Consider the following 24,062-nt stretch of genomic DNA (forward strand, 5'->3'; position numbering starts at 1 on the left):
TTTTTTCTTAAAGTTAGATTTCTGGAGCAGGGAAAATGACATTTTGTAAGATTGAGTTACTTCTTATTTCAATTTGAAAAAATGGTTCATATTTATAACATGCCCTTAGCTAAACTGTAGAAGCAATTCGTAATTTCCTTTGACTTTCGAAAATGCTTCTTACACTTTACAGCTGTTAAAAAACTCATATACCACTAAATTCACTAATATTTTAAAAATGCAACATTTCAGAAGACATTTGTCTAGGCCTATAAGGAAATTTAGGAAAAAAATTTTTTTATAAGTTCTTACAAGGAAATTTCTTTTCAGAATTTTTATTTCTTCAACCAGAAAAAAATAGTAAGGACATATTCAACCACATTTTTGGTTGATTTAAATTTAAATAAAACTTAGCTGTATCTTCAAATTCACTTTTCTACTAATTTCCAAAAAGATTATGACTTAAATAAAAAATAAACTTTTTAATTCAAATTTATTATTACTATTTTATACTAACATCTTTGCTACATTTTGGGCATAGTTTGGATTTCAAAAAGTCTTTAGAGTTTTCGAATTCCTTCAAGACCTTTTCTACTCAATTAAAATTATTTTTCCATTCACTTATAAATTAAAATTAGATTATTACCATTTTGGATTTCAAATGCACTATAATTTGTCGCGACCGAATATATAGCTGCCTGTCGCGCCTCTACAAACATGTGGCGGAACCAATCGGTGCATTTCGCGCCTCTACAAGTATATGGCCGAACTAAAAGCAATATATATATGCAGGACCACAAACTTGACTCCCGCGCTAACTACCGGTATGTGGTGCAACTAATTTCATGCCGTATCTAGGACCTAATATCTTTGCTAATACTTATCTACTATTTACAACATTTACCATTTTCTCCCGGCTGCTTCCTCTCCTATTTATAATTTATCCTTCTCCATTCCCCTTTCTCCTTCCTGCTCTTCTTCATATTGCCCAACAAGCCCTTCACCCACGCTACTACCCTTTTATCTCCTGTTTACGCAAAAAAAGCATCATGTTTATTCCACTTCTTCCCGCCTTCTTACACTCCTGCAACTAGTGCTGCACTTTCTCATCCCCCTTCATGCACAATTCACACATCTTCCTCTCTCTAGAAAACCAAAAATTATTATAATCCTCCATGCATCCACATTTATACACATTTCAACCTCCATAGTCCCACCCCTACGTCCATCTTCCTTCTCCCACCAAGACTCCGTAACCAGCTTATGCCTCTCCTCTTCCAAGAATGTATCCTCATATTTACAGTTTCGACTCATTGTTATAATTCTTAGCTGGTTCTTCTTCTCTTCCTCCTGACAAAATAGTTAGGGGTAGTGCTTGCCAACTCTAGTGTCTACTTTAAATACCGCTTCTATATCCTAAATACCTCCTTACTTACTTTCACCTCCAAACTTCCACTCCATAAAATAACACATCCCACACTTGCCTTATCTTCACAATTGCCCTACTCTCTCTCTTTTATATGGCCATCCACTTCTCCATTTCTTCGAAACAGGAGTCTCAGTTGCACAAACTCCTTCACCTCCTGTACCGCCTTTTCCTTTCATTTTCACTTTTCCCCCTTATCCCTCCCACCTCCTGTCCCGAACACCATAAACTTGGACTTTTCCGGACTTTAATAATTAATTAAAGCCTCCTTGCTCTTTACTAGCAGCACTATGTCATCTGCATACGTGACCGACTATATTATAACTCCTCCTACCACTCCGGCCGCCAGCTTACTTTTCACATCCTGTGATTTAAATTGCAAAAAGCGTCGGTCTAAGCGGACAGCCTTGCTTCAGCGCCCTATCCATCCATACCTCCTCCGAGATTTCCTCCCCTCCCCTCACCCTCCCCTCACCCTATCTTTCATCTCTTCATCTACCGCCCTCACTTCCTCGATCAGGCCTCTCTCCACTCCCCTCTCTTCCAGCACAGCAGGTTTATCACTACTCCACCCTGCTTTACCCCCACCGTCCTACTTCCCAAAAAAGCAAATTCCCCTGCACTTCCTTCAACACCTCTTTCACCTCGTCTCGTACCTACAGTTTATGATCTACATTTATTTCTCGATACAATACTTATCCCTTTCCTTCCTCGTCAAATTTTGATCAATGAAAACTTTCTTATCCTTTATCCTATTTTTCTTTCGCCTTACCCCCAATTTTTCTTTCCAGCTCTCCAATTCCACAACAGCTACTTCATTCGCCTTGCTCTACTCTAGCCTAACTTTCTCTACCTTATCTTTAACCTACCCTATGCTCTGTAGTTGCGCTTCCACCCTCTATTGTTTCCTGTTATTTTGCTTCAATCTTTTTATCACAATATTAAATCTCCTGTATTCCTTCTCTTTTCTCTCTATTCTCAACTCCATTGCTCTTATTCTTTCGCTATCTGCTCTTTTTTCCTTTTTATTTTTACGTTCTTCTACTTTTTTAATTCCGAATTCAGGTTTTGACCTGCTCTCTTCCTTTTTAAGCCTTTCCGCCCTTTTCATCCATAACCTAATCTCGTCTTCCGTCTTCTTCCGTTTATTTCCTTTCTTCTTTCTTGCCGACAACACCTCGCTCCCTAAACCTTTTACTATTTTTAGGGGAAAGGGGTGACCTACGTGTCCTTACACTTTTTTTAAACGGACTCTCTACCTCGCTTTTCTCCAAACTCTGTTCGCTGTCTCTCTTCTCCTTCAAGAGATCCTCCCCCTTACTTAAGCTAAACGCTCTCTTCCTCGCCTTCTCGCTTCCTTCAATCCGCTTTTTTCCGCTGCCCGACGCGCAAATTGACACCGGGTCACGCACATTCAGCCGTGGAGTCGTGTTGGAAATTTATTCATCGTTGAATGTACTACTAGCACTGACTGTACTTTCGCTGACCACCTCATGCTCTTCCGTCAATATCTGGGACCTTTCCATGCAAAAAAGTACCTCCTGCAACTTACAGATGTCACTCAGGACTGCTGCCGCTCACTGTCCTGAGTGCCCCCGCAGACACCCTTTTCTCTCCCTTAATATCACACAGTACTACGAGAACCGCCTTTGGCCACCTGGAAGGCTGAAACTCATAAGCACAAACTAGGCTTCCACCGGCACACTCCACTCGAACCTTACACACAAAATGCTTCAAATCTTCTCTCCACCAGCCATGGCACTCGTTCTCACTACCGCCACCAAAATTCCAGTCTCACGAAGCTAGTACAATAGCTGGTGAATATCAATAAACCTACAAGATCACACGAAAATAGATAATAGCTCTGAGAGAGAAATTTTCCGATGCATGTTGATATGTATGATTTTGCAGTATTTGGTTTTCCAACCCATGATCAGTGACAACATTATCGCAATCTCCACTTTCACTACACCTAAATGTTTTTATTATACCAGGGTATAATCCTCCTTATTCCATCTCGTGGAGATGGATTCTCTAAGCCCTTATATTTAAAGCGTCAACTTTTGACAATTTTCTTACGAGAATTTGTGTGGAAATTGAGTCGAGGCCTCCGTCAAGTATCATTTCCACTGTGAATCCTCCCACCCACCTCAACGATATTGAAATTAATTTTCTAAAGACGGCTAGAATCGTGAATTATCCTAATTCTGTTTAGATAATAATGATTGAGCTTAAAATTTATCTTATTATATAGATTTCGCTCTTTTATGAATAAAATTAGAGTAAACGGAGCTAGACTAACTATGTAGATTTAGTTGAGTTACAATAATAATGTCTCGGAAAATTCTGATATTAACATTTGCTTGATATTTATTGATTTTAAATTCAGTTCTATTTCAAAGTAATTTCATAAACCATTTGATCGATTGGCGGTTAAATTATTTTTTAATTATTTTGCGTCCGCCAGGTATCAAATAAATTTTTTTAAATCAATTGTAATTGACCTAACATTTCTCCAATAATCATAATATGGAAAAGCACGTTATTACATGTACTATTAATCTTTAAGGGAAGAAAATAAATTTTTTTTTACCTTTAGAAATGGGAGAAGCCGCACGTATCACTAATGCACCTTCAGCCGTAAAGCTCTTTGAACCGTTTGCTCGACAACTATGTTCCAAGAAAGATGAAAGGTCATAAACGGCCATGTGAGCAGGCTCCGTTGTGGGTACTTCATGGCCGTTAATCTAAAATTTCCAAAAGATATCTCTCAGAAAAGTAATTTTCATTCAATAAAGTAGACTATTCCATTATTCAGGCAAAATGACTTTGGTTTGAATACAAGAGAAAGAATTTCACATAGGAATAGGGTAGTAAAACCAGTGACCGGCCACTAATCAATAAGCCACCACCCGCCCGGTTTTTATCAAGAAATATATAATAAGGACCTTAATTTTCTATAATTTTTTACAAGAAAGCTGTTTATAGTATTAGCTTTATTTTGTATGAACCAACAACCTGAAATCATATCAGTAGGCTTCATTTTGACTGTCTTGATGAAAATAAAAAAGATTTTCTTGCTTTGCGTGCCAACTACTAAAGTGCTGGTGCGATAACTATATAGACGTGTCTGTATGGAAGGAGACTCTGACTGTTTTGCAAACTGTCTTCCGACACTTCTGTCAATTTTTTGTGGACTTAAAATTTTTCTGAATTAGAGATGCCGCAATGTTAGTTACCGCGAATTGGATTTTCTGAAAATGTGACTGATCGTCCATGCGACTTTTCACAGATGCGACTTGCCGCCAAAGCGACTTTCCCGAAATCTGATTTTCCGCAAATGTGACTGGCCGTATATGTAACATAATTGAACCCCGCCAATACGTCGTGATATATATAAGCGCTGATTTTGTGGAATTAATATGCAAGCTATTCTGCATACCGAATCGGCCAAAAGATAATCTTAAAACGGCTTCAAAGAGCTTCCTTGACTAATATTTTGTGGCTGAATACTCGCAGTAGTTGCCAAAATCACTTACAGTGAAATCGCAGCTGACCCGCTTCTCAAGATATCTCAAAATTACGGTCCTAAAGATGATCTAAAGATGTCTTACAATACATGGGCGTTCTCGGGACATCTTTTGTACTGACATTAGACGTTTTAAAAGCATCCCTAGAATGACAAAAGATATGTTATAAAAGACGTCTCAGGGATGTCCCAAATACATCTCTAGGACACCCTTAATTTTGTTGCCCACTGTGGTAGCAGAGGTCTGCTGAATAAAATCATTAATAATCTTCGAGTAGAGTTACATCTTCCTGGATACCAGTGCTGTGGTCCAGGTACGCTAGCTGATGGAGCTGCGGGAATATGTAAAGCTGTTAATGATTCAAATGCTGCAAAATGACAGCTTAAAGAAACAAAAAGTCATAATGAAGCAATGGAAGCAATTGCCGTGGGGAAAGGTCTTTATCTGAAACCGCATAAAGGAGGATTAGGACTTAATCAAAAACCATTTACCCAAGGAGAAGGACTTTAATTCACATTTATTAAAGTTCGCAAAAGTTTTAAAAGTAAAACACTTTCGAGGTGTTCTTATGCGTAATGGATTACCAGACTGTAGGCCACGTAAATATGAAAGTGCTATTGTTAACCTTTACGATAAAAACAATTCAGGACCTCATTGGGATGCTCATAAAAAGCTTAACAATAAAATAATTTATTTTGACAGCTTTCGTAACCTCAGGCCACCTTTGGATCCCTTTAAGTATAGAGGTATTGGTAGCGTAAAATATAATAATGAAAGGTATTAAAATTATAATACATTTGTATGTGGACATTTATACCATAAATTTGTATATAATCAATTAAAATCTCAAAGTAAATACATACATAATCAATATAAATATGTAGACTAATGATTTTAATTCAGTCAAAGGTTAGCCCCCATCATGGATGATTCATTGACGCTAACATTATCGGGCACTTCTTCGATTCTAGAAAATCAGTATTTTCCTAAAAATGAGTTATCTTCGTACAAAAATTACGCTCTTGATCTTGTTGAGTTTCTCTTCTTTAACTTTATTCCCATTGTAGACATTGGTTAAAATTAATACTACGTGGGCAAAGAAATAATTAAAATACCTACAGGAAGTTATGAAATAGGTTATATACTGCTCTATCTATAGAATTTTCAGTAAAAATGTGTATAGAAATTCATATTAAACCTAATAATAATACATTAGGAAGTGAAATATATTGCAATCAATATATAAATTTTGAAAAATCAGACTCAATCGCGCGTTTATTGGGATTTGCGCCAAGAATATTGGAACCTAATAAACATGAATCTGACCAACCAGAATCCATAATTAAAATGAATACTCTCAGACTTGAATATAACATAACTAGAGGAGCGTACATCAATGGTTAAAAAGTTCAGACTATCCATGAATTTTTGTCCGTTGTACCACTAGGATATAAATTAGTGGAAGTCCAATCGTAAAGCATTTACTTGCCGATCGCCATCAAGACAACAGATCATATACAACTCCGTGTAGTTGATCAAGACGGACATTTGGTTCATTTTCGTGAACAAATTGTAAAGCTCAGACAGCACAAGTATTTACTGAATCTCATTGTATTATCAATAACATTGGCTTAATTGTTAAAACTGGTATTTTAAGGTTCTAAATCAAGTATTTTTTAAATTAAAAAACACTGTTGAAATGTCATAAGCGCAAGTAAGACGACCTGCGCTCAGAGTTTGCCCAACACTGAAATTCGGTACAATACAAAGCTTGGATATAATACAGTCAGTAGCGTAGTAACTGAAAAAAGACAAGGATTGTTTCCGTGGAAATTTACAAAAATAATTTGTTGATTGTCATAGAAATCATTTTGTTTGACGTTATTGTTCATGATATTGTATTTTTCCTGTATTTCAGTTAGTCTTTTTTGATAAGTTATTTGATAAATTGTTCTGGTTCATTACTGTAATAAAGTAATTTCCTAACAAAATTTAAGTTATAATTATGAAAAGATTTGTCAGAAAGTGATATTGCAGAGTTTATTATGTTTCTTATAATTGCAATTTTATGTTGAGTAGGATCATTTGAGTAAAAATTTAGAAGTCTACCTGACTAAGTTCTCCTGCGAAACCAGTTTGTTTTAATATTATTATTATCTCTAATCATTTGTAAGTTTGAAAAGCTTATGGAGTTTTTTTCAATTTCATGTGTGGATTAGAGTCTGGAATGGAATAAGTTAAACTAATTGATTATTTCTTAAAGTTTGTCAGCGGAGATAATAAGTATGGTATCGTCTACATATTAGTAGTTAAATTGTACTGTAAATTATAATTTGTTTAAAACTTCTTCTTTTTTTATACGGTGAAAAATTTGTGATTTAAAAAAAAGGTCCTAGGGCTAGGTAGCCCTCTAAGGAACAGACAGCTTTTGGTACCACATTTCTTAAACCTAAGGTCCTTAAACATGGAACTATGACAAAGCCACCAAACGCGACCTCGGGTTGCGCATAGGGGGTTCCTGTACCAAGTGTTTCTGCTGAATATGGTTAAAAAATGAATAGGCAGTAGCGGACAATTGTCCAGGGGTGGTCTTGAAGGAATTAACACCCAAGTATGAAAACCGTTCGAAAAGCTAAATGGCACCTGGGTGAGGTGTCTAGAACTGTGACGCTGGGATATCGAGCGATCGAGTTCGATTCAACACAACAGAACGCAAAGGGCTCCCGACAACGGGTCGGCCAACAATGCCGACCACTCTCGAGCTGGAAAAGCCAATGAAGATAGATTCAATGCAATGGATCGGCGGAATCTCGGGTCCTTTAGGTGGACGCAACAACTAAATAGCGACTTGCAAGAGTGCTGCGATGCGAGTGTGGCCCCTGAAGAAGATTACAAGGCACGACTGCATGCTCTGTGGTGCGAGAGACACCTGGAGCTATCTCCCTTTTCGCATCAACGTCTACGAAATTATGCCGAAGTATTCCAAAAAGGGGCTATTTAAGCGGAACAGAGAAAGAAAGGTGACACTAAGACCAACCACAGGCAGACATTCAATAGATGAAGAGCGATGCTTTACCACCCGGAGAAACATCAACACCAAGGTTTCTCTCAAGCCTAAAGATCTGGCTGAAATGGATGACGAGCTTGGTGGACATTTTTCCGGAGAATCCGACCTCTGGGCTATCAATTATTGTGTGTATAATGCAGCGAGAGTTTGGCCGATGCGAACCGTAAAACAAAACCAACGGCTGATCATAAGACCAACAGGCGAATGCATCAACTTGCCATAAAGATAGGGTGGGCAAGGCAGTACGCGTCCCGCATTCAGTGTGTGAATGACTACATCACATCTGGCAGGAATTTTACCGCCAAGGTTCGAAAGTTCGTGCGCGAACTCCGGACCCGTTACCACACACATAATAAGTCAAAACTGCTGACCATCAGACAGCATATTGTTGAGAGAATACGGCTACTTTCTGACGCTAAGAGAAGTCTAGAGCGGAGATAGAGGTGAGTCAGAGAAAACCAACATTTTCTTTCTGACCCATCTCGACTTTTCCAAGACCCATCAGTTACTGTGGACCACTTGCCCGAACCAGAGGAGGTCGAAGTATTTTGGATAGAAGTCTACGAAGTGAAGCATAGATTAAACAAAGACTCAGATAACATAAATAGCTTCAAGGAGCTGTGTAATGCCCTCATAATACCTGATGAAGAAAGCCCACCCATCACTACCAAGGAGGTGAGAAAAGTATTAAGAGGGGTGAAGAACTATTCCGTTCCGGGACCAGATGGTATCAAGACCTTCTGGTGGAAGAAGTTTTCTTCAACCAATCAGCATTTAGCCCGTATTTTCACCTCATATTTAAAGTCGGAAGAATCAATTCTGAATTGGTTGGTGGAAGGGCGCACAATACTACGGTCGAAAATAGGCAACTTAGCTGAACCGAAAAATTAAAGGTCAATCACTTGTATGAACACACTTTATAAGATGTTCACAGTTATCTAAATGATAGGATTGTTCGGGCATTTGAATCTGTGTGGCAAGAAATGTATGAACAACGAGGCTCAGAGAAAGGCGTAGCCGGATTTCGGGAGAACCTGCTCATCGATAGATGTGTCTACAAAGATGCAGCATTCTACCAGGCTGACCCATCGATGGCCTGGATTGATTATAGGAAAGCTTGTGATTCGACCTCCCATAGATTTATCAACTGTCTTTTGAAATCTTAAAGGTTCATCCGTAAATAGTTAGCTGCATAGAGAGATTGATGCCGCTTTGGAAAACCAGATTTACTAACTCATCTAAAAAAAATCGTGTGACAACTAACAAGGTCACGTTTCAGAGAGGTGTCTTTCAGGGCGACACCATGAGCCGACTCCTCTTTTGCCTTACATTATTGCCACTATCTCTAGCATTTTGCCATTTTGACGGGTACTTGTGCGGCAAATCTGGGCGTGCCACAGAGCCGCATTAAGGATGTGACATCTATAAAGGATAATCTCCGAAGCATATACAAACGTCTCATCGGGCAGATTTGGTCTTCCGAACTGTCGGGGAGATACAAAGTATCTGAAACGAATATGCTGGCCGTCCCGGTAGTACTCTATTCATTTGGAGTGGTAGCATGGACGAAGAACGAATTCAAATTCCTGGATATCGGGACACAAAAGGTTATGCACATGAACAGAAGCATGCATCTAAAGTCTTCTGTTCCGCGACTCTACATCTCACGCCGTCAAGGTGGTCGCAGAATATTGAACTTCGAATGTCTTCACAACAGGATCATTCTGGATACAGCCCATAAACTGGCAAATGGAAAAGACCCTCTTCTTAAAATGGGCAGAAAGCACGAAGAAGTGGACAAAAAAGCTTTTCTGTAAAAAGCAGCGGAAAAGGATGCTGAAAGACCCGGACTTAACTTCAGTTTTAGGGGTGATCAAAATGCATCAAATCTTATCTATCTCGAGTACTCACTCCTAAAAGCCTTGATTGAGAAAACGCACGAGAAAAACTTCCATGAAGAGCTCCTCGATAAGATAAAGTCATTTCCACCTTAACATACCACCGCCACATTTCGAGCCAAGACATTCCCGATGATAGCTGCAGTGCGGGCCGTGCACACCCCGAGTATTTAGCACACATACTATCTAGTTGTCCAACTTCTGCAGGAGCGACCTACATCTAAAGGCACAATTTGGCACCAGCTGACAAAAACAATATAGCTGGAATATTCTGGTAAACTGATCGTCTTCATCATGTGTTGTCTTTGTGGTGCCAAGATTTCACTGTTTAATTAAACTCGAGCACTATCGGATGGTATGAAGGCCATCGCCTTTAACAAAAAAAATCTTTGGACATATATTAAAAATTTGTCATAAGAACAACCGCAGGATTTCATCGGGTGCGGGTGCTAACCTGAAAAATTGCACCTGCACCCAGCGAAATCGCGGTAAAATTTCAGCCACAGCCACGTCTGACGACCGCGAGATAGGTGGTCACAGTCTGTAACGGAATCAATACCGTGATCCGGCAAAAGTTTCGTGCACCCTGAGAACACGGAGTGATCCAAGGACTACCGCCTTCTGTATTTTTCCCGCGAGTGTTTTAGCATATTGTTGACACGCAGGGATGCTTTTCAGGCTATTAACGAGTGAAAGAAACATGTATGGCCTCGAGTGTACAACAGAAACAATTTTCGAGAATATAAAGTTCCAGTATATGCAGTACTTCCCATTCTCGACAATTGACTCGATTTCCCTAAGGGCATTTAGAGATGTGATATTAAGGTTAATGCCGTTAGAGTGACAGAGATGGTAATAAAACACTCTTAGTGCAGCGTTGTACCTTTGGATGTAGGTCGTTCCCGCATGAGTTGGACAACTAGATAGTATGTGAGCTAAATGCTCGGGGTGTGCATGAAATGCCCTGCAACTATCATCGGGAATGTCTTGACTCAATATGTGGCGACGGTATATTAAGGTGGAAATGACACCGTCTTAGCATGCTCACACGACATTGACTGATCCTCCACATTTCTGTGGAAGGTACTGTTCATCCTCTTATCGAGGAGCTGTTCAAGAAAGTTTTCCTCTTGTGCTTTCTTAATCCGGGCTTTCAGGAGTGAGTACTCGAGATAGATAGGATTGGATGCATTTTGCTCACCCCTAATACTGAAGTTAAGTCCGAGTGTTTCAGCAGCCTCCTCCGCTGCTTTGTACAGAAACGCTCCTTCGTCCACTTCTTCGTGATTCCTGACCATTTTAAGAATCGGGTCTCTTCCATTTGCGACTCTATGTGCTCTACCCAGAATAATCCTGTTGTGAAAACATTTAGGACTCAATATACCGCGACCCCCTTGACGGCGTGCGATGTACAGTCGCGGAACAGGATACACATCCTGAATACGGCTCTGGTGCACGCCCAGGTATATATAAGTCTCTCCAGCGCAAAGGTGTCGTATAGCGCTTCTATCAACGAGCTCAGGATCTTCAGGGATGCCATTAAGTTTACATTACTTCAGATAAACCTTGGCGCATTTGTCTAACCTAAATTCCATTCCAATTTCCTTAGTATATTGTTCGACAATCCCTAGACATGACTATACATGACTGACCTTGTAATTTCTATCTGCAGGTTTGTCGTACAAGCACACGTCGGAATGGCGAATTGCTAGAGAATAGTGGCAATAATTAAGATATAATATAGATAAGATTTGATGCATTTTGATCACCCCTAAAATTGAAATTAAGTCCGAGTCTTTCAGCAGCCTCCTCCGCTGCTTTTTACAGAAACACTTTTTTGCCCACTTCTTCTGCCCGATGAAACGTTTGTATATGCTTCAGAGATTATCCTTTATAGATGTCACATCCTGAATGCGGCTCTGTGGCACGCCCAGGTATGTATTAGTCTCTTCAGCGCAAAGGTGTCGTATAGCGCTTCTATCGACGATCTCAGGGTCTTCCGGGAGGCCGTTAAGTTTTCCTGGCTTTAAATAAACCTTGGCGCATTTGTCTAACCCAAATTCCATTCCTATTTTCTTAGTATATCGTTCGACAATCCTTAGAGCTAGATGTGGTTGCTCTTTGTTTTTAGCATAGATCTTAAGATCGTCCATGTAAAATACATGAGTCACCTTGTACTTTCGATCTGCAGGTTTGCCGCACAAGCACCCGTCGAAATGGCGAAATGTTAGAGATAGTGGCAATAATGTAAGGCAAAAGAGGAGTGGGCTCATGGTGTCGCCCTGAAAGACACCTCTCTGAAAGGTGACCTTGTTAGTTGTCACACGATTTTTTCCAAATAAGATAGTAAATCTGATTTTCCAAAGTGGCATGAATCTCTCTATGTACCTAACAACTTGCGGGTGAACCTTTAAGCTTTTTAAAACACAGATAGTAAGTCTATGGGAGGTCGAATCGAAAGCTTTCCGATAATTATTCCAGGTCATCGTAGGTCATGCTGGTAGGATGCTGCATCTTTGCAGACACATGTATCCATGAGCAGGTTCTCCCGTCATCCAGCTACGCGTTTCTTTAAGCCTCGCTGTTCATACATTTCTTGCCACACAGATTCATTTGCCCGAACGGAATAGTTCTTCATCCCTCTTAATACTTTCTTCACCTCCTACGTAGTAACGGGTGGGCATTCTTGATCAGGTGTTGTCAGGGCATCACATAGCTCCTTGATACTCTTTATATTTTCTGAGTATTCGTCCAGTCTATGCTGCACTTCGTAGACTTCTCTTCAAAATACTTCGATCTCTTTTGGTTTGGGCGGGTGTTCGACAGTAACTGGATGATCTTGGAAGAGTCGAGGTGGGTCAGAGAGAAACTGTAGATTTTCTTTGAACTACCTCTCCCTCCACTCTAGACTTCTCTTAGCGTCAGATAGTATCCGTATTCTCTCAACAATATGCTGCCTGATGGTCAGCAGCTTTGACTTGTTAAGTGTGTGATAACGGGTCCGGAGTTCGCGCGCGAACTTTCAATCCTTGACGGTATAATTCCTGCCAGATGTGATGTAGTTAATTACACACTGAATGCGGGGCACCTACTGCCTTGCCAGGCCTATCTTTATGGCAAGTTGATGCATTTGGCTTTTGGTGTTATGATCAGCTGTTGATTTTGTTTTACGGTTCGCATCGGCCAAAGCTCTTTCGGCATTATACACACAATAATTAATACCCCAGAGGTCAGATTCTTCGGAAAAATATCCACGAAACTTGTCATCCATTTCAGTTAGATCTTTAGGCTTGAGACAAACTTTGGTTTTGTTATTTCTGCAGGTCATAAAAGATCGTTCTTCCTCTATTGGATGCCTGCGTGCGGTTGGTCTTAGTGTCGCCTCTCACGGAGACGTTAGGGGTTCGTCCATTAGTTAGTTCCTTCGGGATCACCCCTGGACAATTGTCCAATTTTCTTACAACTATCTCTTACAAATTATCATCCATCCACACCTTATAATGAATCCGTGCGCTTTAATATCCTAACCTTCCTGGCTGCGCCTCGCCTGGCACACATGTGTCTCTTGGCTTTCTGTGCCTCGCATTGTCAGCCTCTGTCTCCGCGATTAACGTTTAATACGTTACTACTATTTCCCTTAAACCTTGAGTCTTTTATTAACTCCTCTCCTTCTGCCTTCTCTTTCTTCATGTCATTCTTTTGAAACAACTCATATACCGTCCTTCCTTCCTCCTGCATCCTTTTCACTTTATCCATATGTTCTAAAATACCTTTCTTTTCCACCTCCATCTTTGCACCACTATTTCTGTTCTCCTTCTCCCGCCAACACTCCCTAACGCCCTTTAGATCTACAAAGAACGCGTACACTTTGTCACCCTTTTTGGTTAGTTCTCTATCCACAACGTGCTGCAAGACGTAAATATTGTAAATAGTACGCCTTCTCTCTCTAAACCTCGCCTGCGTATGCGACAATATTTCTTTCCCCTCAACATCCTTGCGCAGCCTTTCTGCCAACATCATCGCGCATATTTTGTACGCAGTGCTCATCAGCGTAATTCGTTTATAGTTTGTCTGCCTTTCCCTATCCCCTTTCTTATTAAGTAGTGCCGTCAACTCCTCCCTCCACCCTCTTGAGAATCTCTCCTCTCCATCATTTTTTCATCACTCCCTTCAGCGTCTGCCTTACCTCTTGTGTGCCAAACAGCCACGCTTCGTTCTCTACCCCATCCAGCCCTGCTGCCTTAGATTTTTTTAACTTCCTCATCTGCTTCTCTATATCCTCTTCATTCAGCTGCTCTCCGTCTACCTCCCTCGTTCTTTTAATCCCCTCATCTCTATTCCGTGTATCTGACCCCTGAAATGAATCCTTAAAAAATTTCCTCTTTTCGTCAATCCCTGTCTTCTCACTCATTTCGACCACACGTTTCTAAACCTATTCATTATCTTTCACACGTCCACTTCTGTCTTAAAACTTTTCAACTCTTCTTCCAGCTCTTTTTTCTTTTCCTGCTTTTTCTTCTTACACATTCCACTTCTTCTTCTTCTTCCACTTCCTGCATTTCCTTTTCGCCTTTCTCTTCGTCATTTTACATTCCCTATCCCACCACGGCTTCACAATTCCTTTCTTCTTCTTTCTAAATACCATTTTTTGCACACAACCTTTCACTTTCTTATTAAGAATCTCCCATATCTCATCCACCGACTCCCCCTCAAAGCTTATGTTGCCCAACTTCTCCTGATACTTCTCTATCGCCTCTGTCGTCCATGTGACATTCTCCACTAAGGACCCTGCTTCTCGACTCGGCCTTTTCCCACCCTTGCATATTCATAATCACACAGTCTATCACTGATACACCCATCTTATTTACATACGTGTATTCTACCCTCCTCGTTCCCTTTTTACCATACCAGTCTCTTAGATTCTTCCCCTCTTTAAATTTTTCACCCTTTTTCACCCTTTCTTTAATCCTCTCCATCCCATCTTTCTTGTACACAGTCACAAACTTATACATTACCCCTTCTATCTTTAAAGCCCTCATTTTCACGCCTTCCCCCACTCCCTCTCAATGAATATCTCCATCTACTCCATTCCTAACCCTTGTTATAATTCCCCCACTAGCCCTTTATTTCCTCTTTAGTTTGACCTATCCAGTAGACTCCACCTATACCCCCTTGGCAACTTTCGCTCTACTCTATCCCATTTCTTTCTCGCTATCTTTGTCTCTACCAGTCTAATCAGAACAAATTCCTGAATATACCTCCAGAAATCCTTATCTTTCTACTTTACCCCTGCTACGTTCAAATACAGCACTTTTAACACTCCTCCACCCTGCTTAACTTCCACCCCCCTACTTCCCACGAAACAACTTCCCCTGCACTTCCTTCAACACCTCTTTCTCCTAATCTCATATCCACATTTTCTCGTCAATTGTTTATTTTCCGATACCCTACCTTTGCAAAAATACTATTTCTTGTGCAAGTCCTCTGAAAAGATGCCTCTTACAGGAGCGAGATGAGAGCTTAGACTCTGACGACTCCCATTCGTACGATGTTACGTAAATCGGAAAGTGCCTGGGAGTGAGAAATTGTAGAAAGTGCAGCAAAGCCGAACATAAAGAGATAGGATCTAGCAGCTTTAGATCTCCGGTATCTCTGATTTTATAGAATATTTAGAATAAAGACTTATTGAGACTAACGAGTTCTCGGTTTATAAACTTTCTATTTAGTTAAATTTGATATAAAATAAACTTAAGCACTAGATTTTCGTGTGGAAGCCATAACTTCTCAGATTAAATAGGCCCGAGTCGCCGATAGTTAAAATTGATTCATAGAATTATTGTCTGTCCATACACAAAGAGTTATAGATAAACTTATTTTGATATCGATAAATGCACTTAACCTAGGTCTTAGAATCTGGATGTAGAAATGGGCTAAGATAGACATTTTAAATAAAATATCATGTTCTAAATATCAAATACAGTCGGTTAAATAAGAGCGTGGTCACGATTACTAGCGATCGGTAAATGCGAATGCCGTAATTTTTTTTTCATATAGAAGTCAGTATATTCCTTCATGCTTTATGAATGAGAATCAGCTGACTGTTCTTTTAAATACGAACCGAGCATTTTTTCAAAATGAGTGCCGCATACGCTTTGCGCTTCGAAGCAGTTTTTTTGTGCTCGCACCCTAAAGGTCCCGAAATGACTCAAACGGTTGCTGCAAAATACATGCAAAAGTCGAAACAGTTTGTGAGTAAGTGGGTGAATCGTTTCAAAGAGGTGAAAAGTTTCGATGACTTCCCAAATCGCGGTTCTGTCCAAAGTATGCCTCGAAGATGCCAAGCCATTATTGACGCTGAAGGTGATTGGGCCTGCTATTAATGTATTTGCATGAAAGTTTTCGATGAAATAAAACAATATTTAAAAGAATTTTCGTATTAAGTCTTTTCATTTTCTCACAACAGGGACCACGCTCTTATTTAACCGACTGTAAGATACTTATTCCTACCTCCAGGCATTCCCTACCTTTTTTTTTATTTTGAATACATAATTAGAAAACTCCGATCGCCATTTCAAGATTGCATCCTTGTCGTTAACAAAGCCGTTTATTTAACGGTTGCAATATATATTTATATATAAAAGCAAAAGCTTGTTGCAAGTATACCTGTTGCAAACCTGTTCCACCCTCCTTCTGTAGCTTTTGATCGTATTATCATTAGGTATGATAATCTAAGAAGCCACCCGGCATACCAAATATTTACCTAATGGTGCTTATCAGGTTTGTCAGTTTATCGATTGTCCTTTATCAGGTTCTTCAGTTTACCTATTGTGCCTTATTAGGCCTTCAATTTTATTGATTGTCCCTAATCAGGTAGTTTAGTTTATTAATTTTCCTTTACCAGGGCCTCTAGTTAATCAATTATCCATTATCACGTGCCACCGCCATGTCGAAACAAAGGACTTTACTGAGTATAAGTGACCTATGTAGGATCTTATATAGAGTCACCTATGTAGGTCAGTATAGGAGCCACCTATCGAAAATGAAACAGCTTCCTGCATATGATACTCAATAGAATCCCATTAGTGACCTCTACGGGTACTTATTTAGGTATTTGCAATAGGTTTTAGTCGGAATTTGTTTTATGATCTTGCCGACCTGGAAAATCACGATTGGTCCTTATATATAAAATATTGTGAACAATTTTTAATCCCAACTGTCTATCATCACATAATTTTGCGTAATACTAGATCTAGGGCTATTCTTCACCGGTTCATTTTACGGAAGATTCCGTAATACTAGACAGTGCCTTTTTAATCACATCACAGAAACATAGTATATGATTATTAAAGTTACATCAACGTGAAGGGTTTTATTCGGGACGTAATTTTTGTGTATTGGCTATTATCGGTTGGGATAGATTAATGAGATTTGTTAACATCAACAGAACAAATTTTTGTTCTAAATATTAAGCAGCACCAAATATACAGTTGCCAATTTTCTCGCAAAAAATTAAAGAATTAGAGCCTGTTTAGAACGATTTTTAATTAATTGAAGACAAATGATCTAACGCAACTTGACAGGAAAATTGTATATGGTTATTAAATGTACATCGACGTAATGGGTTTTATTAGGTATACAATTTTTTTGTATTGGCTATTATCGGGTCAGATAAATTGTCTCAATTCGATAACGTCAAGAGACCACAGTTTTGTTCAAAATATTAAGCTGTTTTAACTGTAAATCTCCTAAAGTATCTAAATAAATAGATGAAATATTTGGATTCAGTTGACATTATTTTTTTATCAACTAGTACCACATTCTGGTCAAGTCAAGAGTTTAAATTTTCTTCCCAGGCACATCACGATAAAGCCCACGATAAACCCACGATAAAACCATGACGTCGACACCATGATAAAACCCATTACGTCCATGTACATTTAGTTGAAAATTAGGATCCGTGATATAAGACCCAAACGACAAAGCGCCCGCCCAGTGACAGACGCGCTTCGTTAAAAAGGCCAGTGAATCAGAGAGTAACTCGCTTCATCGCGATGGATGTATGTATGAGCACGCCCCTACCCGCTCTCTGGATATATTTTAATCTGCAACGCTTTGCAAATTTTGTGAAACTGGGAAATATTTTTTTAATGTGGAAGGTTGTTGTCTTTTATGAAAAAGAAGCAATACTAATTTTCATGGTCTTCAGGATTTGAAACCTTAAAAGTATTTTAGTATCTAAATCAAAATATTTCGTCGATTCTTTTACACTGCTTATTATTTCGAACAACAATGTGGCCTGTTGAAGTTAGAAAATATAAGTAATAAACTCGACCCGATAATAGCTAAACCACAATTTGGAATTTCAAATTGGTTACATTATAAATATAACGCCAACTTATTCAAAATATTTCATCTTTTCTTCTATATTACCAATTGCCTGTTGATATTAACAAATTGAAATGATCTGTCCGACCCGAGATTAGCCAATCCACAAAAGTTACGTCCCTGATAAAACCCATTACGTCGACGTACATATACTATTTTTCTACGTAGATTCATCAGTTAATTTTTTATTAATTTATCCAATTTCTGTTAAATTAGCTTTGAAATCTTATATTTTAAAGATTTTTTCAAATGGAGATTTCTGACTTTTATAAACCAAATCAAAATATTTGCTGTATTATTTTAGATTTTTTGAGATTACAGGCTGAAACTACTTATTACTTCAAATAGAAGTATGGTGTGTTTACAAGAAAAGCTCAAAATATCCATCAAGATATCTCAATTATCTGCCATACTTCAAATTCAGTCTTTCTCCTTATCTATAAAAAGTTAGAAATCTCTATTAGAAAAATCTTAAAAATACAATATCTAAAATCATATTTAAAAGGAATTAGGTAAATTAATATAAAGTAACTGATGCAACTAGGTAGGAAAATAGTACATGATTATCAAATATAATTCGACCTAATGGGTTTTATCAGGGACGTATTTTTGTGGATTGTCTATTATCGGGTCGGACAAATTATTTCAATTTGTTAATATCAACAGGAAACTCGTTTGTTTAAAATATGAAGTAGTTTTAATTGTAAATATCCCAAAGAGTCTGGAAGAAAAGGTGAAATATTTTGATTCAGTACGCGTTATATTTGTAATTTAACCAACGCCAAATTCTGTTAACGACAAAAGTTTTAATTTGTGTTCGCAGATGCATCGCAAACGCTTGTAAAGGATGTAGGACATTTTAATGGATTCCGAAATGCTTTTCGGATTTCCAATCTTGCAGATTAGGGAAATCATGATTGCTCTTCATTTATAAAATATAAAAAAATAACACATTCCCAAAATGTCAAAATTTCAGAAAATTCGAAACAAATTCAAGATTAAGAAACGGCATGGAAAGATTATTCATCAACTAAAAACAAGTTCGCTAACGCAACATAGTAGGAAAATGGAATATGATTTTCAATTATATTTAAATCGAAATAATGGGTTTTACCAGGGACATAAGTTTTGTGGATAGGCCATTATAGGGTCGAGTTGATTAATTATATTTGTTACATTTTGTTATCATATTTTTTATAAATGTTACATTTTTGTTCGAAATATTAATCAGTTACAGTTATAACTCTCCCAAAAAGTCTGGAACAAGAGAGAAAACATTTTGATTCAGTCAGCGTTACTTTTGTGAATTAACCAATGCCACATTCGGTTCGCGACAAAAGTTTTAATTTATGTTTACAGATACATTGCAAACGCCTTTGATGATTGTTAGAAATTTTAATATATCCCAAATTGCTTTTAGAATTTGCAATCTTGCAGACCTAGGAAATCATGATTGCTCGTTATTTATAAAATATATAAATAAAATATTGATAAAATTTTAGAAAATTTGAAAAGAATTGAACATTTAGAGACGATTTAGAAAGATTATTAATGAACTAAAAACTATTTTTACTAACGCAACATGGTAGAAAAATGGTACAGTAAAACCCTTCGATAGACCTCCCTTCTATAGCTCTTCCGAGCATTGACATCGCACCGCAGGTAGGTGTAACAGGAGCTTCACAGGATACACGGGATCGCCAGTTGTCACTTACGCGAGGACTAAGACGTGAACAAATAAAAGCGGAGCATGCTATAATGAGTTAGTTCGCATCCACCGTTTGCCCCAAAATCGGTGCTATAGAAGAGTTTCAGAGGTACATGATTTTCCACTAATATACATCGACGTAATGGGCTTTATCAGGGACGTGATTTTCGAGGATTGGCTATTGTCGGGTCACCCTGCTGGAAGTAAAAAGATTAAAAAAGATAGAAACGTATGGATAGAAAAAGATACAGATATTCGATCCTTTCCAAATGCACACTTTGCATCCCACAAACTCCATCTTTTTCTTTCTCCGCCCTATCCGTCACGTCTACTTAGATCTATGTCTTTATATCCCTGAGTCTATCCCTTACAGTAAATACTGTCCATCTTTTTCTATGCACGGTGTTCACAACTATGTATCTTTCTTTATCACTAAATACCCTTGTGGTGCCATGTGTCTATATTTTTCTATCCTTGTTGTTCACAAATGCCTATCTTTATCTATTCAAGACTACTCACTATCAAAGATACATCCCTAGCTTTATGAGTTACTAGTCGAAGTGTTAACTCCGCAAAGGCGTCTACCTACCCTCGAGTTATGGACGGTGCAAATGGTTTCACTTGTGTCTGACATTTACAGCCAACCACCTACTGGAAACCTGCCGGTACTAAGTCAGGGAGGAACGTCAACCTGCGCGCGCTTCGCTAAGGATAGACGTGGATAAATGGAGGATTCTTTAGGATAGAACAACTAGTATTCAAGAAGATAGGGCTATCTCATATTTAAAGACAGATAGAAATTGATTCACTTGGATAGAAAGACTGGGATTCAAGAAGATAGGGCTATCTTATTTTTAACAAAAATATAGAAATGGATTCACTTAAATAGGAAAATAGGGATTAAACCAGATAGACGGAATTTAAAATTGCCTAATGGATAGGAAAGGATAGAGGTGGCTAAGCTGTTGATTCATTTAGGTAGAAAGACTGAGATTCCAGAAGATAGAGCTATATTATATTTTAGAAAAGATGAAAATGTATTCACTTGGATAGGAAAATGGACATTAAAAAAGATAGACGACATTTGTTATTGCCCGGTGGATAGAAAAGGATAGAGTTAGATAAGTGGAGGATTGATTTAGATAGAAAGACTGGGATGCAAGAAGACAGGGATATCTTATATTTCAGAAAAGATATGAATGGATTCACTTTGACACGAAAATAGGAATTAAAAAAGTTAGACGAAATCTTAGATTGCCTAACGGATAGAAAAGGATAGAGGTGGATAAGCTGTATATTTATTTAGACAGAACGAATGGGATTCAAGAAAATAAGTCTATCTTAGAATTTAGAGAAAATAGAAAAAGATTCAATCAGATAATAAGATAGGGATTGAAAAAGAAAGACAAGATTTTGGATTGCCTAGCGGATAGAAAAAGATAGACGTGGATAAGCGAAGGATTCATTTGAAAAGAAACACTAAAATAGGGATTGGGAGTGGGGAAGAAAGGATACATGTGGATAAGTGTCAGATGGACAGGTTACAGGTTTGTTTAAAACTTCCAAAAGTCTTAATTTGTTTTTACATATACATCGCAAACGGTTGAAGAGGTTGTAGAAAATTTAGATGTATTCTGAAATTCTCTTATGATTTCGAATCCTGCAGACTTTCAAAATCATGATTGCTCCTTATTTATAAATTATTTGAAAAGCACATTGACAAAATAGTAAAATTTCAGAGAGTTCGCATAGAATGTAAATTTTGGAGGCGGCTTAAAACAGTTTTTAATACATTAAAAACAAACTAGTTAACGCAGAATGGTGTATGATTGTAAAATAAATGTTAGTCGACGTAATGGGTTTTATTGCAAACATAATTTTAGTGGTTTGGCTAATACCGGGTCGAGTAGACTACTTATATTTGTTAACTTGAACAGGCCATATTTTTATCCGAAATATCAAGCGATATGAAAGAATCGACTAAATATTTTGATTTAGATACTGTAATTATTTTAAGATTTCAAATCCTGAAGACCATGAAAATAATAATTGTTCCTTATTTATAAACACAAAAAACTTCCACATTAACAAAATATTCCCCAACTATAGGTCCTAACTGTAGGATGCCAACGCACGCAATGGACTAGATGACACTTAACCAAAAATATAAACAACAAAAAGCTATACGTGAAGTTAGCGGTAGAAAGTTTCACCTCCCTGTGAGGAATCAATGTACCATTGATGAAAAGACTGCGCTCTTACCGTAAACACCAGTGATGGTACCGTCAGGGGTAATTCTTGAATAAACGTATATCTACTTGCAACATGGCTTGATCTATTTTCGAGTCAGATCGCTAAGTGTTGGGATCCTGTTCATGCTAATCTTACAGAATGGAGTCAGATTATGTTACGTGGAAGTGGGGTTCCGAAGTAAACTCTAAAGCCGCGCTAGCGGTCCGTTTCCCAAATCTTCAATTTCACTAGTGAAGCCTATAGTGTCAAAAAATGCAGTCAAGTTTCCTTTGAGATCGGTTTTTGGTTATTAAAAAAAATTTTAGTTTTGCTGAATTTGATTAATTTTCATGACGCTTAGGAATTAATATCGATTTTATTAGTGTTAGATTCCCCTAGCTTTTTTTCTAGATTAATAATTTTTTCTAATCTGAGAAATGATAGCGAACAGGCAAACGGACGTCCCTGCGCACCTTTGTTGGGTCAATTCCAACAAATTTTGATTTTACTAAAAACGTATGTGTATATTTCAAGGTCATGTGTGTTACAATTCTCTCCGATAATAATTCTAGAGTGCTTACTGACAGCGCCTGTACGATAGAGAACTAAATTATCGGAATGACAGAGAGCTGTAAAATAAACCTAACCTCAAAATAATGCACATGCATAAAATTTTTATTTTGCACAATAAAATTGTTTTGGTTATTATTTCTCAAAAAAGAGTTCGGGAATTCCATTATGATATTTAATAGCAGCTGCGAATTCAGTTTGTAAAAATTTGCATTTTTATGGAAGAAAGACCGCGGGAGCTGTACCCGGTTGACCACACGATGAAGTATCACATACCCTTCAAGGCCCTTTATCAGAATGGCAAATGACGCCGAATTTTGAGGCCGCACGTTTAAATATTTTTATCTGCTTTTTTGAATACCTCATCTAAATAACCTTATCTCAAATCAAACGGAGCCGATTTTTCTATGAAATGTTTATCTTTTGTTTAATAATCAAAATAGAGAACAATAGCAGTGACACTCAATAAGAGCTGTACATGCATGTCCGTAGCGAGCCTGCTCCCCCTCGTCAAAGTCAAGTTCTATTTTGAATTGTTAGGCCGCACGGTTGAATATTTTTTACTCATTTTTTTCATACGTCATCTAAATTTTCATATCTTGAAGCACACAAAGCCGATTTTTTAATAAAATCATTGCATTATAGATTATAATCTAGATTATACGAGACCCAAGAAAGCAAAACAAACGCGAATCAAAATTGAGAACCTACAGAAACCGGATGTGCGAATAGAGTTCCAAAATAAGATAATCGAAAGCATAGATAGGGCAACATGGGAGGACCGTATAAAAAACAAAGAGTTAGAGGGCGCCTGGACAATGTTAAGGGATATCCTTGTTAGATGCACGATCGAAGTGTGTGGTACCGCAGTTGTAGGAAGAATGTCTGGTGATGCGTGGTGGAATGATGAAATTCAGGCTTCCCAAAAAGCAAAAAGAGAAGCGTACAAGAGAACTTTGAACATCGCAGGTCTTAACAATGAGGAAATAAATAGACGTAGAAATGATTATAGACGCGAAAACAGGATACTTAAACGATTAGTTAAAGAAAGTAAAGATACAATTAGAGCAGAAGAAGAGATAAAAATACAAAACGTCTTTGAAGGAAGCAGGAATCTACTTTATAAAAAAATGAAAGGAAACAAAAGTACAGAAATTGTCAACATTGCGTTGGAAAACTCAATTGAAAAAGTCTGTGTCATTGAGGTTAGGGATATAATTAAGAACTTGAAAAACGGTAAGGCTGCCGGGGTAGACGGTATTAACGC

At 38.1% G+C, this 24,062-nt stretch overlaps 1 protein-coding gene across 4 annotated transcripts in view; it reads right to left on the bottom strand.

Moving 5' to 3' along the window:
• The window catches only part of LOC117177684 (SET domain-containing protein SmydA-8-like), a 505,872-nt gene that overhangs the window by 333,455 nt on the left and 148,355 nt on the right, over window positions 1-24,062 (bottom strand). For all 4 annotated transcript variants that reach the window (XM_033368533.1, XM_033368530.1, XM_033368532.1 and 1 more), the window contains one exon: window positions 3,999-4,152. In XM_033368533.1, coding sequence (XP_033224424.1) covers window positions 3,999-4,152 — 154 coding nt within the window. The remainder of the gene's footprint in view (window positions 1-3,998; window positions 4,153-24,062) is intronic.

This window comes from Belonocnema kinseyi, chromosome 8 (assembly GCF_010883055.1).
Source record: "Belonocnema kinseyi isolate 2016_QV_RU_SX_M_011 chromosome 8, B_treatae_v1, whole genome shotgun sequence".
NCBI lineage: Eukaryota > Metazoa > Arthropoda > Insecta > Hymenoptera > Cynipidae > Belonocnema > Belonocnema kinseyi.